This window comes from Boleophthalmus pectinirostris, unplaced genomic scaffold (assembly GCF_026225935.1).
Source record: "Boleophthalmus pectinirostris isolate CB_2022bp ecotype Guang Dong unplaced genomic scaffold, ASM2622593v1 HiC_scaffold_6, whole genome shotgun sequence".
Lineage (NCBI taxonomy): Eukaryota > Metazoa > Chordata > Actinopteri > Gobiiformes > Gobiidae > Boleophthalmus > Boleophthalmus pectinirostris.
In genome coordinates this window covers 21669497-21683291 of record NW_026571447.1, presented here as the reverse complement: position 1 = coordinate 21683291, position 13795 = coordinate 21669497, and the positions used below count along the sequence as shown (strand labels likewise).

General features: G+C 44.3%; 2 protein-coding genes across 2 annotated transcripts; both read left to right on the top strand.

Moving 5' to 3' along the window:
* Window positions 1–56: 56 nt before the first annotated feature.
* On the top strand, window positions 57–6315 carry nsmce2 (NSE2 (MMS21) homolog, SMC5-SMC6 complex SUMO ligase). Its single transcript, XM_020937537.2, has 6 exons — window positions 57–312; window positions 388–503; window positions 597–750; window positions 1043–1134; window positions 1209–1315; window positions 5913–6315. The coding sequence occupies exons 1-6, from the start codon at window positions 198–200 to the stop codon at window positions 6022–6024; spliced, it is 696 nt and encodes a 231-aa protein (XP_020793196.1). The 5' UTR covers window positions 57–197; the 3' UTR covers window positions 6025–6315.
* A 1463-nt stretch (window positions 6316–7778) lies between these two features.
* LOC110171656 (protein LRATD2-like) lies at window positions 7779–9688 on the top strand. Its single transcript, XM_055163577.1, has 2 exons — window positions 7779–7985; window positions 8213–9688. The coding sequence occupies exon 2, from the start codon at window positions 8390–8392 to the stop codon at window positions 9212–9214; it is 825 nt and encodes a 274-aa protein (XP_055019552.1). The 5' UTR covers window positions 7779–7985; window positions 8213–8389; the 3' UTR covers window positions 9215–9688.
* Window positions 9689–13795: the final 4107 nt, after the last annotated feature.

Genomic DNA, 13795 nt, shown 5'->3' with positions numbered 1-13795 from the left:
TATAAAAAAATAAAGATCGTTTGAAACTTTATTTTGAAATATCAGCGTCACCGGAAGTGATACTTTTAGCTTTCGCGGGCAGATCGGGCTAATCACTTCGTTTGGTGCACGGATCGGTGTTGCTGTTTAGTGTTTAAAAGTGTTAATGAGTGTCCAGCGACCAAGTATCGGTAATATTATTTCATTTAGTTTCTACAATGTCTCTAAGTGCTGTTCACGGGACACTGTCAAGTCTGAAATCGTGTCAAAATGACATAAACACGGGGATGGATATTGTGACGGATGTGGCGATGGACTTGGCTGAAACTCAGGGTAAAACTAATCTAACACTACTAATAAAAACGCTTACCTCTCACACTAGTGTTAATTAATCAAACTGTGTTGCAGATAATGTAAACGGGAACAATAGCCTTAAGGAGCTGCAGGACGTGACGCTTGAGTGTGCCAAACTGGACAGAGACATAAACCACTTTGTAAACGTGGTGCAACAAGTTACGTCTGATGTGAGGGCACACATGGCATATTATTCACATCACACCACACCACACCACATACTTTGCTCTTTAATGTTAATCCTGATTCAGAATTTGTAACAGGTGACGTCCCAGCAGCCAGAGGCCATGTTTTCCCTCTCTGAAACTGTGAAGAGGCAATTTGAGTTGAATTTGTCCCAACTTTCAGATGCTGAACTGCATCATCATCCGAAGGTTCTTGCCTTCAAAGAGGGCATAAGAAACTGTCAAGACCAAGGTATTTTCTAAAGGAAGGGAAACATAATGAAATGTAACATGCACAATAAGCATAAACATATCTGGAGGTGATTGGTCACTGCCCCTGAGTCCTGACATGTTTCTGCAGCATCAAATGAAAGATAAAACTGGTCAACTGCAGAGGACACGTTTCTGTTTATTGTCAGTGGTAACACAAGTAATTTTGTAACTGGTTAATATGTTTATAATTAAGCGTGAATACAATTGTATTGCCTCATGTAAAATGATGTATGCATTTTAATGTTAGTAATACATTTCTAATGTGTCTCCAGCTGGACAAGAGACCGCGGGAAACCTACAGGAGCTTGATGAGGACATTGCTGTAACCCAAAGTCAAATGAACTTCACCTGTCCCCTCACAACGGCAGGCACTTTCTTCATATTGAATCATAATGTTGTACCCCAACCTGTTTTTCATTATTAAAACTTTATTTATAGGTTGAGATGGTCAATCCTGTTAAGAATAAGAAGTGTAATCACCACTATGATGAAGAGGCCATTGTCAACCTGATCAGAAACAGACATTCCCAAAGAAAAAAATGCCGGTAAGATGTACTGTAGTATATGTGCTGATGCTGGCCAAAAGAGGAAAAAAGGGTTATTGTAGGCTAGTTCAGAAGGTAGCTCTCCTATCTCCTATCAGACCGCAGAAAGGTAAATTGAGGTAGTAAGGTTCTGTGAGGTTCTGGGCTGATCTAGCTCATTTTGTACCCGACTGGGCACACCTGGCCAATCTTTGCTCAGCTAGAACTCTGCTTCCACGGCGGTAAGAGACCTCTGTACAGCAGTCCTGTGGCTCCTCTTCCCAACTCGAATGCCAGAGAGAAACACAGGAGGCTTCTGTCGCCCGCGGTGAGGAATGCAATTGGCTGAGACCACGCTGTGTGTGCGTAGTGTGGCACGTGTCTTGACGTATAGGTAAAATGTCAAAATATATATATTTTATGCAGTTTGCACATTTTATAGCCTGGGTTACAGTACATTTTTTCATTAAACTTCCAGGGAATTTATATAGTTCTGCTAATTACTAGAATTCATCTATTGCTGGTGTTACAATTTTTTTTTATTTTGTTAATTTAATTAGTTAGTATTGCAACAGTATCATTTTCTGAAAATAATAAATAAATGATATCTAATCTAATAATTTTTAAGACCATAAAAATCGAATTATAGGATAAAAAGTGCTACCCTGGTAAAGATTAATTATCTTTTAAATTGTCGCTTTGTGCAGGCCATTCAGTTGTGTTTTTAAATAGCTAGGGTTGTGGAAATAAATCTACACCCAGAAACTACTTTGACTGACAAGTATCACATAAATGGGACTATTACGAACTATATTTTTATAATATTGTATATAAAAGAGTATTAACTATCATGTGCTAAAAAAATTGGTCTTTCATAACAAGCTTCAAGCTGTGTTGTTAATTTCTGTGTCAAAGCCAAGATGTTTTTTTTGGTTTTTTTTTGAAGCGTCCAACTAGAGGCATTTGATGCAAATGTGACGCTGGGGTCTGAACGTCCATCCATCCATCCATTTTCGTCCGCTTACCCGGGGCCGGGTCGCGGGGGCAGCAGCCTAAGCAGGGACTCCCAGACTTCCTTCACCCCAGACACGTCCTCCAGCTCCTCCGGGGGGACCCCGAGGCGTTCCCAGGCCAGCCGAGAGACATAGTCCCTCCAGCGTGTTCTGGGTCTTCCCCGTGGCCTCCTCCCGGTGGGACATGCCCGGAACACCTCCCGAGGGAGGCGCCCAGGAGGCATCCGGAACAGATGCCCGAGCCACCTCAACTGGCTCCTCTCGATGTGGAGGAGCAGCGGCTCTACTCCGAGCTCCTCCCGTGTGACTGAGCTCCTCACCCTATCTCTAAGGGAGCGCCCAGCCACCCTACGGAGGAAACTCATTTCGAGCGCTTGTATCCGCGATCTCGTCCTTTCGGTCACTACCCAGAGCTCATGACCATAGGTGAGAGTAGGAACAACGACTGACCGGTAAATCGAGAGCTTCTCCTTTCGGCTCAGCTCCCTCTTCACCACAACGGTCCGATACAGCGACCGCATCACTGCCGAAGCTGCACCGATCCGCCTGTCAATCTCACGTTCCGTCCTTCCCTCACTCGTGAACAAGACCCCGAGATACTTGAACTCCTCCACTTGAGGCAAAGACTCCCCACCCACCCGGAGAGGGCAAGCCACCTTTTTCCGGTCGAGAACCATGGCCTCAGACTTAGAAGAGCTGATCCTCATCCCAGCCGCTTCACACTCGGCTGCAAACCGCCCCAGTGCACATTGCAGGTCCTGGTTCGATGAAGCCAACAGGACAACATCATCCGCAAACAGCAGAGATGAGATCCTGTGGTCCCCAAACCGGACCCCCTCCGGCCCCTGACTGCGCCTAGAAATTCTGTCCATAAATACAATGAACAGAACCGGTGACAAAGGGCAGCCCTGGCGGAGTCCAACATGCACCGGGAACAGGTCTGACTTACTGCCGGCAATGCGAACACAGCTCCTGCTCCGGTCATACAGGGACCGGACAGCCCTTAGCAAAGGGCCCCGGACCCCATACTCCCAGAGCACCCCCCACAGGACACCACGAGGGACACGGTCGAATGCCTTCTCCAAGTCCACAAAACACATGTGGACTGGTTGGGCAAACTCCCATGAACCCTCGAGCACCCGATGGAGAGTGTAGAGCTGGTCCAGTGTTCCACGGCCAGGACGAAAACCACACTGCTCTTCCTGGATCTGAGGTTCGACTATCGGCCGGATTCTCCTCTCCAGTACCCTGACATAGACCTTACCGGGAAGGCTGAGGAGTGTGATCCCCCTATAGTTGGAACACACCCTCCGGTCCCCCTTCTTATACAGAGGGACCACCACCCCGGTTTGCCAGTCCAGAGGTACTGTCCCCGACCGCCACGCAATGTTGAAGAGGCGTGTCAGCCAAGACAGCCCCACAACATCCAGAGACTTAAGGTACTCAGGACGGATCTCATCCAATCCCGGAGCCTTGCCACCAAGGAGCTTGCCAACCACCTCAGTGACTTCGGCCAGGGTGATGGATGAGTCCGCCTCCGAGTCCCCAGCCTCGGCCTCCTCCTCGGAAGACGTGACGGTGGGATTGAGGAGATCCTCAAAGTATTCCTTCCACCGCCGGACAACGTCCCCAGTCGAGGTCAGCAGCTCTCCCCCCGCAATGGAAACAGTGTTGGCGAAGAACTTCTTCCCCCTCCTGAGGCGGTTTGCCAGAATCTCTTTGAGGCCGTCCGATAGTCCTTCTCCATGGCCTCCCCGAACTCCTCCCAGCTCCGAGTTTTTGCCTCCGCAACCGCACGGGCTGCAGCACGCTTGGCCCGCCGGTACCCGTCAGCTGCTTCAGGAGTCCCCCGAGCCAGCAAGGCCCAGTAGGACTCCTTCTTCAGCTTGACAGGCATCCCTTACTTCCGGTGTTCACCACCGGGTTCGGGGATTGCCGCCGCGACAGGCACCACAGACCTTACGCCCACAGCTCCGAGCAGCCGCATTGACAATAGAGGCCGAGAATGAAGCCCACTCAGACTCCATATCTCCAGCCTCCCCCGGAATCCGGGAGAAGTCCTCCCGGAGGTGCGAGTTGAAAGTCCCTCTGACAGAGGGCTCCGCCAGACGTTCCCAACAGACCCTCACTACACGCTTGGGCCTGCCAGGTCTTTCCGGCTTCCTCCTCCACCAGCGAACCCAACTCACAACCAGGTGGTGATCAGTTGACAGCTCAGCCCCTCTCTTCACCCGAGTGTCCAAGACACGCGGCCGGAGGTCAGATGACACGACTACAAAGTCGATCATCGACCTCCGGCCTAGGGTGTCCTGGTGCCACGTGCACTTATGGACACCCTTGTGCTCGAACATGGTGTTTGTTATGGACAAACCGTGACTAGCACAGAAGTCCAATAACAGAACACCGCTCGGGTTCAGATCGGGGAGGCCGTTCCTCCCAATCACCCCTCTCCAAGTGTCACTGTCGTTGCCCACGTGGGCGTTGAAGTCCCCCAGGAGAACAACGGAGTCCCCGGTCGGTGCACTGTCTAGTACTCCTCCCAAGGACTCCAAGAAGGCCGGGTACTCAGCACTGCTGTTCGGCCCGTAGGCCGACACCACAGTGAGAGACCTGTCCCCGACCCGAAGGCGCAGGGACGCGACCCTCTCGTTCACCGGGGTGAACTCCAACACACGGCGGCGGCTGAGCTGTGGGGCAATGAGCAGGCCCACACCAGCCCGCCGCCGCTCCCCGCGGCCAACGCCAGAGAAATGGAGAGTCCAGCCCCTCTCAAGGAGTTGGGTTCCAGAGCCCAAACTGTGCGTGGAGGTGAGGCCGACTATATCTAGTCGGTAACGCTCAACCTCCCGCACAAGCTCAGGCTCCTTCCCCCCCAGCGAGGTGACATTCCATGTCCCCAGAGCTAGTCTCCATGTCCGGAGATCCGGTCGTCGAGGCCCCCGCCGTCGACTGCCGCCCAGATCTCTCTGCACCGGCCCCATATGGCTCCTCCCGCGGGTGGTGGGCCCACGTGAGGACGGCCCCACGTCGCTCCTTCGGGCTAAGCCCGGCCGGGCCCCGTGGGGGAAGGCCCGGCCACCAGGCGCTCGCTGACGAGCACCCACCCCAGGCCTGGCTCCAGGGTGAGGCCCCGGTGACGCCAATCCGGGCGACGTAACTGGCCTCTGTGTTGCACTCATCATAAGGGGCTTCTGAACCGTTCTTCGTCTGACCCGTCCCCCCGGACCTGTTTGCCTTGGGTGACCCTACCAGGGGCATGAAGCCCCCGACAACATAGCTCCCGGGATCATTCGGGCACTCAAACCCCTCCACCACGATAAGGTGACGGTTCAAGGAGGGGTCTGAACGTATCCAAATAAAATTTGGGTATCGTAGCAACACTAGCCACAAGTCAGACAGTTTAAAGAGGTTAGAAGTTAAACAGTTAAGGAAACTTGTGTTTTCTCCTAATAAGACAAATTGTAAAATAGCTAAATTGCTATTTTACCTTAACTTTAGCAACTAAGGGAATTCCTTCTGTAGCTGATGGTAGTGATCAAAGCCAACAGTATTTCAGTTGGTTATCTACATTAATTAATTTACATTTGTTTATCTCAAACCTGTAGGTGTCCTGTGGTGGGCTGTGCTAACTCAGATGTGAAAGAGTCAGACCTGGTTCCAGACCAAGTGCTCAGAAGAAGAATCCAGAACCAGAAGAGAAACAGCAACAAGATATAGTTCCCACTGGCACCACAATTCATTTTTGATAATTATTTAATAGTAACCTGATTCAGGGTGTACAGTTGTTAGTTTTAACATTTTAACATTTTGTTATTGTTATATTACATTTATGGAAATGTTGAATATAATTTAAAGGCATTCATAAATTCATAACACTGCAGTGTGTTAAAACAACCACAAGAGGGAGGCCTTACCATGGTGGCAGCACTTAACCTGGGCCCAACGACCCAAACATGTTCTGATGTAGACATTTTTCTGTTAATTAAATAAGGCTATTGCAGTACTCAACCATCTTTGAATCTGTTTTTTTTCTATATGGACCAGAAACTGAACCAAACCAGGCTGAGAAAAAGACTAAACACTTATTTGAGAGCATCTCCTGGAATGCACTTTGAGTGATTAAATCTCCCTTTCCTTCCTGCCCCTGCCTCTGTGAGAGGCCTTTGTTTGAAAAAGAAACAAACAAAAGCTGTGTTGAGATGAAACTAGGTGAAGCTAATCTTTTAATAACGGAGTATTAGGCATTTTTCACATGTCTTATTGCTCCTTTCCTCCAAAGACTGCATCACACCACTCTCCCTGAACGTATTAAGAGGCAACAAATGATGTATGCTGTGTTGACTTGATTGTTTCTTCACTCTACTACATTTTGAATTACCCTGCATCATTCTAACCTTATTTGCCATGCTTCATGTTACGTCGCAGGTAATTTATACATGATTTGTGAAAGCAAACACTCAAACAGAAGCAATGTTAGCTGCAAAGTAAGAAAAATGAAATGGTTTCCATACCTTCAACACCTTTGCTGTCCTTTGAAAGTCCAATCACAACATGATCATGGAGCTACATAAAAATCAAATATCATCTGATGTTTGTTTTTTGCTCAATGTTTGATCTATAATTCCCATTCATCTCACTGCCTTATGAAACCCTCCTAAAGTGGTGTCGTAGCTTCCTAAGACAGTAATTACAGTATCTGGCTTGTTCATGCTTGACTTATGGACACGTCTCTCTCCTAACACTCTGGTCTTAGCAGGCCAGTGCAGAGATGGCTGCAGAGCCCAGAGCCTGGCACTATGTACTAGGTCCAGGTGTCTTGCTTAAAGAGTTTGGCATCAACACATTTTGATTTCACTGTGAGGAGCGTAACTAGTTTCAGGGCCACACTGAGAACGTGAAGAGACTCGGTAGCTGTGCAAATGTGCCGTGTAATTCTACTTGCATAATTGCATAGATGTGGGATTAAATGTGATTGATGCTGTCTGTGAAATGTCCATGCAGAGTTTCTGTAGCACCAAATAGGGTGTGAATGTACACAAATACTGTTGATTACATTTGGCCCTGTGACTCTAATCACTGACTCATTTGTCTGCGTCTGTTTATGAAGTGTTTAGTTTAAATTATTAGGTGACTCTCTTCCACGCTTTAATATTTGGCATTCAACGCACATTCAGTACTTATGAAAAGTTTATCTGTATATTCCAAGCCAGTATTTTTAACAATTGTTTGAAGGATTGAATTACATCGACTTTTTATCATTAAAAGTGGGAAAAATATAAATTAAATAAAGTTTTGACTCAATATTTTAAGACTAATGCAGCATTTTATTACATTCATTAAAAGTGTGTGTGCAGACGCTGAACGCTAAAGATCGTTTTTAATGAAAACAAGCAAAACTGTATGCTATAGACTATAGACTGTTAATGAGGGAAAGGTGCACTGTCGCTTTAAGTGTCAACGCCTCCCCGCACTTATTCTGGCAGACGGAGTTTCGTTGCAACAAATACTGTGGTTCACACTACAGACAGCAGTATACAGAAGAGCAAACCACATCCTCCCAGCACACCACACGGGCTGAGGCACACCGGAAAAGCGCAGCTGACAGCCCGGTGTCCATTCCTGTTTATGTCCCGCATGTTTCCAGCAGTGAGAGAAGGAGCAACTCAAGTGGACCACCGGTGAGTCCTTTCTTTCTCTGTGCCAAATTGTGGATCTGAAATTTGCATGTGCCATAGGTGCTTTGTAGCCAAATGAGATTCTAAAGATGTTTGTAAATGGGATAACATGAGTTTCTCTGAAGCTGAGCCAACAGGTGTGTCAGGTCGCACCAGTTTGGAATACAAAGTAGTTCCACTTTGTTTGAGGCTGTCGTTTACTAACGAAGTATCTGTTTGTTTTCTTTCAGCTCGGTTCAAGTCGGAGCATTGGTTGGACATATGTTGTTGGATATGGATTATTGGCGTCCTTGCTGCCGCTTTGGATTTAGTTGATAGGTTCGTGCTGTCGTCCTGAAGTGAGCACAGAGAACAGGTGGATCCTGTTTCCCCTTGGCTCGCCGGCTGCGTAATCTACTTAAACCTTTATGGGGAACCAGGTGGAGAAACTCACTCATCTCAATTACGCCGAGGTGCCCACGTCGGACCCGAATGGCTTCGATCCGGACGATGATGGACCACGAATTGGCGTTTCCTATATTTTCTCTAACGATGATGACGATGACCAGGACGACCGTTTCGATAACTTCTCCACAGAGAGCGCCCGGGTAAACCACGAGGAGAAGCCGTTTGACCCGAGGGACGAACTGGAGTGCGCGGTCTTTTACAGAGACGATTGTTTGTATGAGAGGAAGAGCGGTGAAGCCACGTACTCCGCAGAGAGCCTGCTGAACAAGTGCAGAGCGGGGGACCTGTTGGAGTTTGTTGCTACCGGACAGTATCCGCACTGGGCCGTGTATGTGGGGGACTTCCAGGTGGTCCATCTGCATCGGGCTGAGATCAAGAACAGCTTTCTGACGGACGTGAGTCAGGGGAAACAGGGAAGGATAGTGAACGGATTATACCGGTACCGCGCGCTGCCACCTGAAGTCATCGTGCGTAACGCCATGAACCACGTGGGCTCCAGAGACGGAGAGCTGTACTGGAGGAACTCTGAGTGCTTTGCAGCTTGGTGCCGCTTTGGAAAGCGTGAGTTCAAGATTGGGGGTGAGATCAGGATAGGCAAGCAGCCATACAAGTTAAAGTTAATGTTTTCTGACAAAAAGAGCCACGTACTGGAGTTTCAGAGCCTAGAGGATGTGGTGATGGAGAAGAGGAGAAACGATCACATAGGCAGAGACTCTGTGATGCAGGAGCTTGCCAATCACTTGAACACCACACACGAAATTAAAGATGGCAGTTTTGGAGAGTGATTGGAGCTTCTCTGGTCATTACACACATCTCTCCAGCTTTTGGATCTGGCTCCTATGCCATCCTCTAATAATGACCAATGAGAAGCCTTGAGAGTCTGTAAACACAGCCCGTGCGTTTCGGTGTTTGCCTCAAAATGAGCCCCATGGGGTCAGTATCACAGTCTGCATTTTAAGTATAATGGTCAGTTCAACCAAAGCAGTAGCAATTGTGTTGCAATGGTAAATTTGGCATCTTAAAAATTAACTAATTTTAGTATATTTCATTCACAGCTACATGAAAATGTTTTTTTTCTTAATGTTTAACAGTTCAACCTTGATACTCGATTACTTAATTTTTGTCATAATAAAGGGACACTGTGTGAGTGATGGACCAAGAGTAAAACTGGGAGGTTAATATTATGAAAACTTTATGACTATATAAATGACTTGCATTTTGTACTTGTTCATCATAAGGTATTAAAATACTCTCCACAACTGTGATTTCCTCCTCTACCTGACTCCTGGACAACTTTGGCCTTTTAAGGGGTCTTTAGAGTTGTATTTTAACCTGATACATTTTTGCACAAGGAGCGTTCTTGTACAGTATTTGTGACTGCTGCTCCCAATGACTCAGGTGTGACTTATCCTTCAGAGTGACAGAGACCGTGTTTGTCATATGAACTTTTGCTTTACACACAGCTTTACCCACTCCACTTTAGTGTGGACACAGCTATGATGACTGCACTTTTATTAATGATTCGCCCAAATCAGCTGTTTATTTTTGGATAAAGATGTTTGTATGAAGAAATTTACAATAAATCTATATTTGGCCACTAAAAATGTTTTTGTCAATGTATTTTCGTTCTGCAATGTTCACATCTGTATATGTACTTTTTTTAAGTGCAGCCATTAACTATAACATGAAATAACATCATGAAACCTAATGGCTTCCTCACTGAGTGCCATATAATGTCCATCTTTAGTGATATTTGCAGAGAGATAATATAGTGTTTAATTTGCAGGCAGGACTACGCTCCCTTCTGCCTCGAGTATGGATCATCATAACTGAGACCAAACTGAAAAGCAGCCACATTAGCATTGCATAGCATAGACTGTATGAAAAAGTAATGCATATTAATGATAACCGGTCATATATTTTTGAAAGCCAACTAAACGCAGACAGCATTTGGGAAGCACAGAGGTTTGCCTGGCACAGTGGGAATGTTAAACAGTGTGGCTTTGGGCACCAGTTAAAAAAAGTCCTCATCAAGCACTACAGACCTCGTCTGGTCTAACAAGTCTAAGAACTATTCCGAGTCATTTCATTACTATGGTAACCACCACTGTCACTGCAAATGTCAATATTCAGTCCATAAATCCTGAAATGGATAGTTAATATTATTAGTTAGGAAACAATGTATCAAATTATATAACTCTCTCTCTCTCTAAATATAAATATATATGCATGAGCCATGGTGTTCATGAACATTACAAGCTCTACATTTCTTATTTGCTGACTTAACATGCTCCAAGGTAACGTTTTTCTCATGACACACAAAATTGAATTTTACATGTGCCCAAGAGCCTCTACTCTGTACAGCCATTATAAAGCTCAATAACACGTCCTTAATCTAAAATTCAACACACACTTCACTTTAACTGGGTGTAAATCCAGTGAGAGCGCTTATTTTGAGGCTCTGGCTTGTCCATTGGCCACTGCACCTGTGACACTTCATAAGAAGAGCTGGAAAAGGGCCAGTTTCCTTCAGGCTAAACTGGCAATGTTTTCAAAGTTAGGGATATGCCAGTTCAGAAAAGCTAACTCATTCTATGTTTATAAAATGTTAAAATGCAAAACTTTGGTGAGCCTCAGAGGATCTTATCTGTGAGGCCTATGGGAAAAAGGGTGGACTGGAGCTTGAGATTGATATCAGAGTGGGACAAACATTAGCCTGAAGATGAGGCAGTTTGGGAAGATGCCTACTCACTGGGCAATACTTCAAAGCTAATCATTAATCTGCAACTTAAATAGTGAAATGGTCCAATTACTGTTAAAAGTACTAGTACAGCTACAATTTAATCATACAGTTATGTAGGATTAATGCCCAAGATCTAAAGTACAACAAGTTATATAAGCAGGATTAATTCAATTCTATTACCACTTTTGCCATAAAGTTACAAGAACTATTAGATCTTGTATTCATTAATTTAAAACATGTTTCTGCCAATCAAAGTGAATTCATTAAAGGGCCCATATTACACTATTTTCTGAAATAATGTTTCCTCATCAAAAACTTACCTGGAGTAATTTTTTGTTTCACTGACACATGTTAAACCCACAAGCCCACTCTGTCCGACCTTGTGATATCATGTGGGAATACAGAAAGTGCTCCACTGTGTTTTTAAATACCATATACCTTTATTAGAATCATTTGGATAAATTCAGCTCTCATAATGCCAATCTTTACTAAACTAAAGGTAAAAGGTAGCTGTTAATTTGAAAACTACTGCTTCATAAGGTGGAACAGAGAGCTTTGGAGATGTAGACAGACTAATAATAAAGGTGTGAATGAAACAAAACACATCTCTAAGTATGTTTTTGATGAGGTAGCAACATCATAACATGGCTTAAAGCTCACACAAGTCATTTTTACCACACAGATTTTGACCTTTAATGAGGTAGGAATAACTAAATTCTACTTCCACTTTTACCATAAAGTTACAAGAAGTATCAGATTTTGTATTTGTTCAATTAAAACATCTTCAAAGTGAATTCATTAATGTGCTGATAACAATTTTCAGTTTTTGAGAGCACAAATCATAGTACTCTATACATTGAACCTTACCTCAAAAGTTTAGTTGTGTGAGTTGTGTTACTTACCCAAGACTTACCCCACTTCACTTGACTCAGTAACAAATGTCCCTGTAATGACAACATAAGGCAGTTGAGTTGGATTATACCAGCCTTTTATAAACGTGTTCAATGTTTCAATCACCAGTGGAGCATGCGTTTAAACACACCTTATATTTCCCTTCTAACATTAATTTGTCTTCACCTACACAATGTATCATCAAGAGACTGAAGATTGTGTTTTCCCTTTGTTCGTTCACCTGAATCATGTTAACAATTATGTGTGAGGTAGCTCATTTACTGTAATTTAAAACCCCTGGAAACTTTTAAATTACTTACACTTAATATTCAATACTTATAATTGGTCTGAGGCACAGCCAATAAACTTGAACTTTTACTTTGTGCACATCCAACTTTTTCTAGTTAATAATTGATACAGGACTTTACTCTTTGCTTTCTGTTGGAGACTGCTGCTGTGTACACTACCCAAGGTTCTGCCTGCTCTGTGTCTATGTCTGTGCATGGTTTTAACACGTATTTTAGTTTGAATGTCACCTATGCAGCTGGAAAAACAAGATTTACTTTGCTTTAACAAGACAAGAGTTTTGAATACACAGCATAAGTAAAATGCCACTAACATTAAAGAAGAAAAACTAAAGTAACAGAATAAGAACATAGATTTCATTGTTCAAATTTTGGAGATGCATTATTCTTAGGCCATTTGCTCAACTCATTGCTGCTGTCCATTCCTGCTTTAATGACACTGAGGGAAACAATTTGTTTTTCTACAATTTGTAAAATTTTACTTAAATTTAAATGTGCACTATGTGGCTTTTCTGATGGAACTACCATCTCTTGTTTCTTGGAGATGTTACGGCTTTGCCTAAAATGTTCCAAAGTATGACCTTGCGTTTACTTCTGATGTCACCTCTCCACAGATTGGACCTGTAACTTGGCATGATGGTGTGCTGGCTTGACTCATGGAGATAGATTCATTGCCATACTATGGAGTATTCTAGGTATACAAAATCTCCATGGAGACTAGCAGATGAGCCCTCCACATGAAAGTAACACAGAGTACCCTCACGATTCGATATGATGCACAATACATGGATCACAATATTATCATAATATGGCGATAAATGTTATTATCAATATATTACACATGGTACTCTGCACTATATTGCTGTTTTTTATGAACCAAATACATTTTACAAAAAGTACAGCTCCACTACAGCTCCTCCAAAACTCTGCAGCATGACTGCTGACAAGGACTAGGAAAAGAGAGCACATCACCCCAATACTGAAGTCTCTGCACTGGCTTCCTGTGAGCTTCAGGATAGATTTTAAAGTTCTTTTATTGGTTTATAAAGCTCTTAATGGTTTTAGTCCTATTTATTTATCTGATCTGCTTTTATCATATGAGCCTCTCGGACTCTCAGGTCCTCAGGTAGTCGTCTCTTAACTGTCCCAAGAGTTCAAACTAAAACTCACGGTGAGGCGTCTTTTAGCTTTTACGGCCCCCATTTGTGGAACAGTTGACCTGAGGATCTGAGGTCCGCTGCGAGTGTTCATACTTTTAAAAGTAAACTTAAAACATATCTTTTTAATTTAGCTTTTAACTGAAACTTTTACCTGTTTTAACTTAAACTATCATTATTATTGTTATTATTATGGTTGTTTTAAATAAAATTATCATTACTATTTTACTTAGTCTCCATCTGATCTTAGCTATACATTTTCATTTTTAC

What these genes read in the sequence shown, in the direction of transcription:
- LOC110171656 (XM_055163577.1), top strand. Translation starts at nt 8,390, where the DNA reads ATGGGGAACCAGGTGGAGAAACTCACTCATCTCAATTACGCCGAGGTG.
- nsmce2 (XM_020937537.2), top strand. Translation starts at nt 198, where the DNA reads ATGTCTCTAAGTGCTGTTCACGGGACACTGTCAAGTCTGAAATCGTGT. An exon ending in TCACCTGTCCCCTCACAACG is followed by an intron (nt 1,135 to 1,208) that starts GCAGGCACTTTC and finishes CTTTATTTATAG; the next exon opens with GTTGAGATGGTCAATCCTGT. An exon ending in TCCCAAAGAAAAAAATGCCG is followed by an intron (nt 1,316 to 5,912) that starts GTAAGATGTACT and finishes TCAAACCTGTAG; the next exon opens with GTGTCCTGTGGTGGGCTGTG.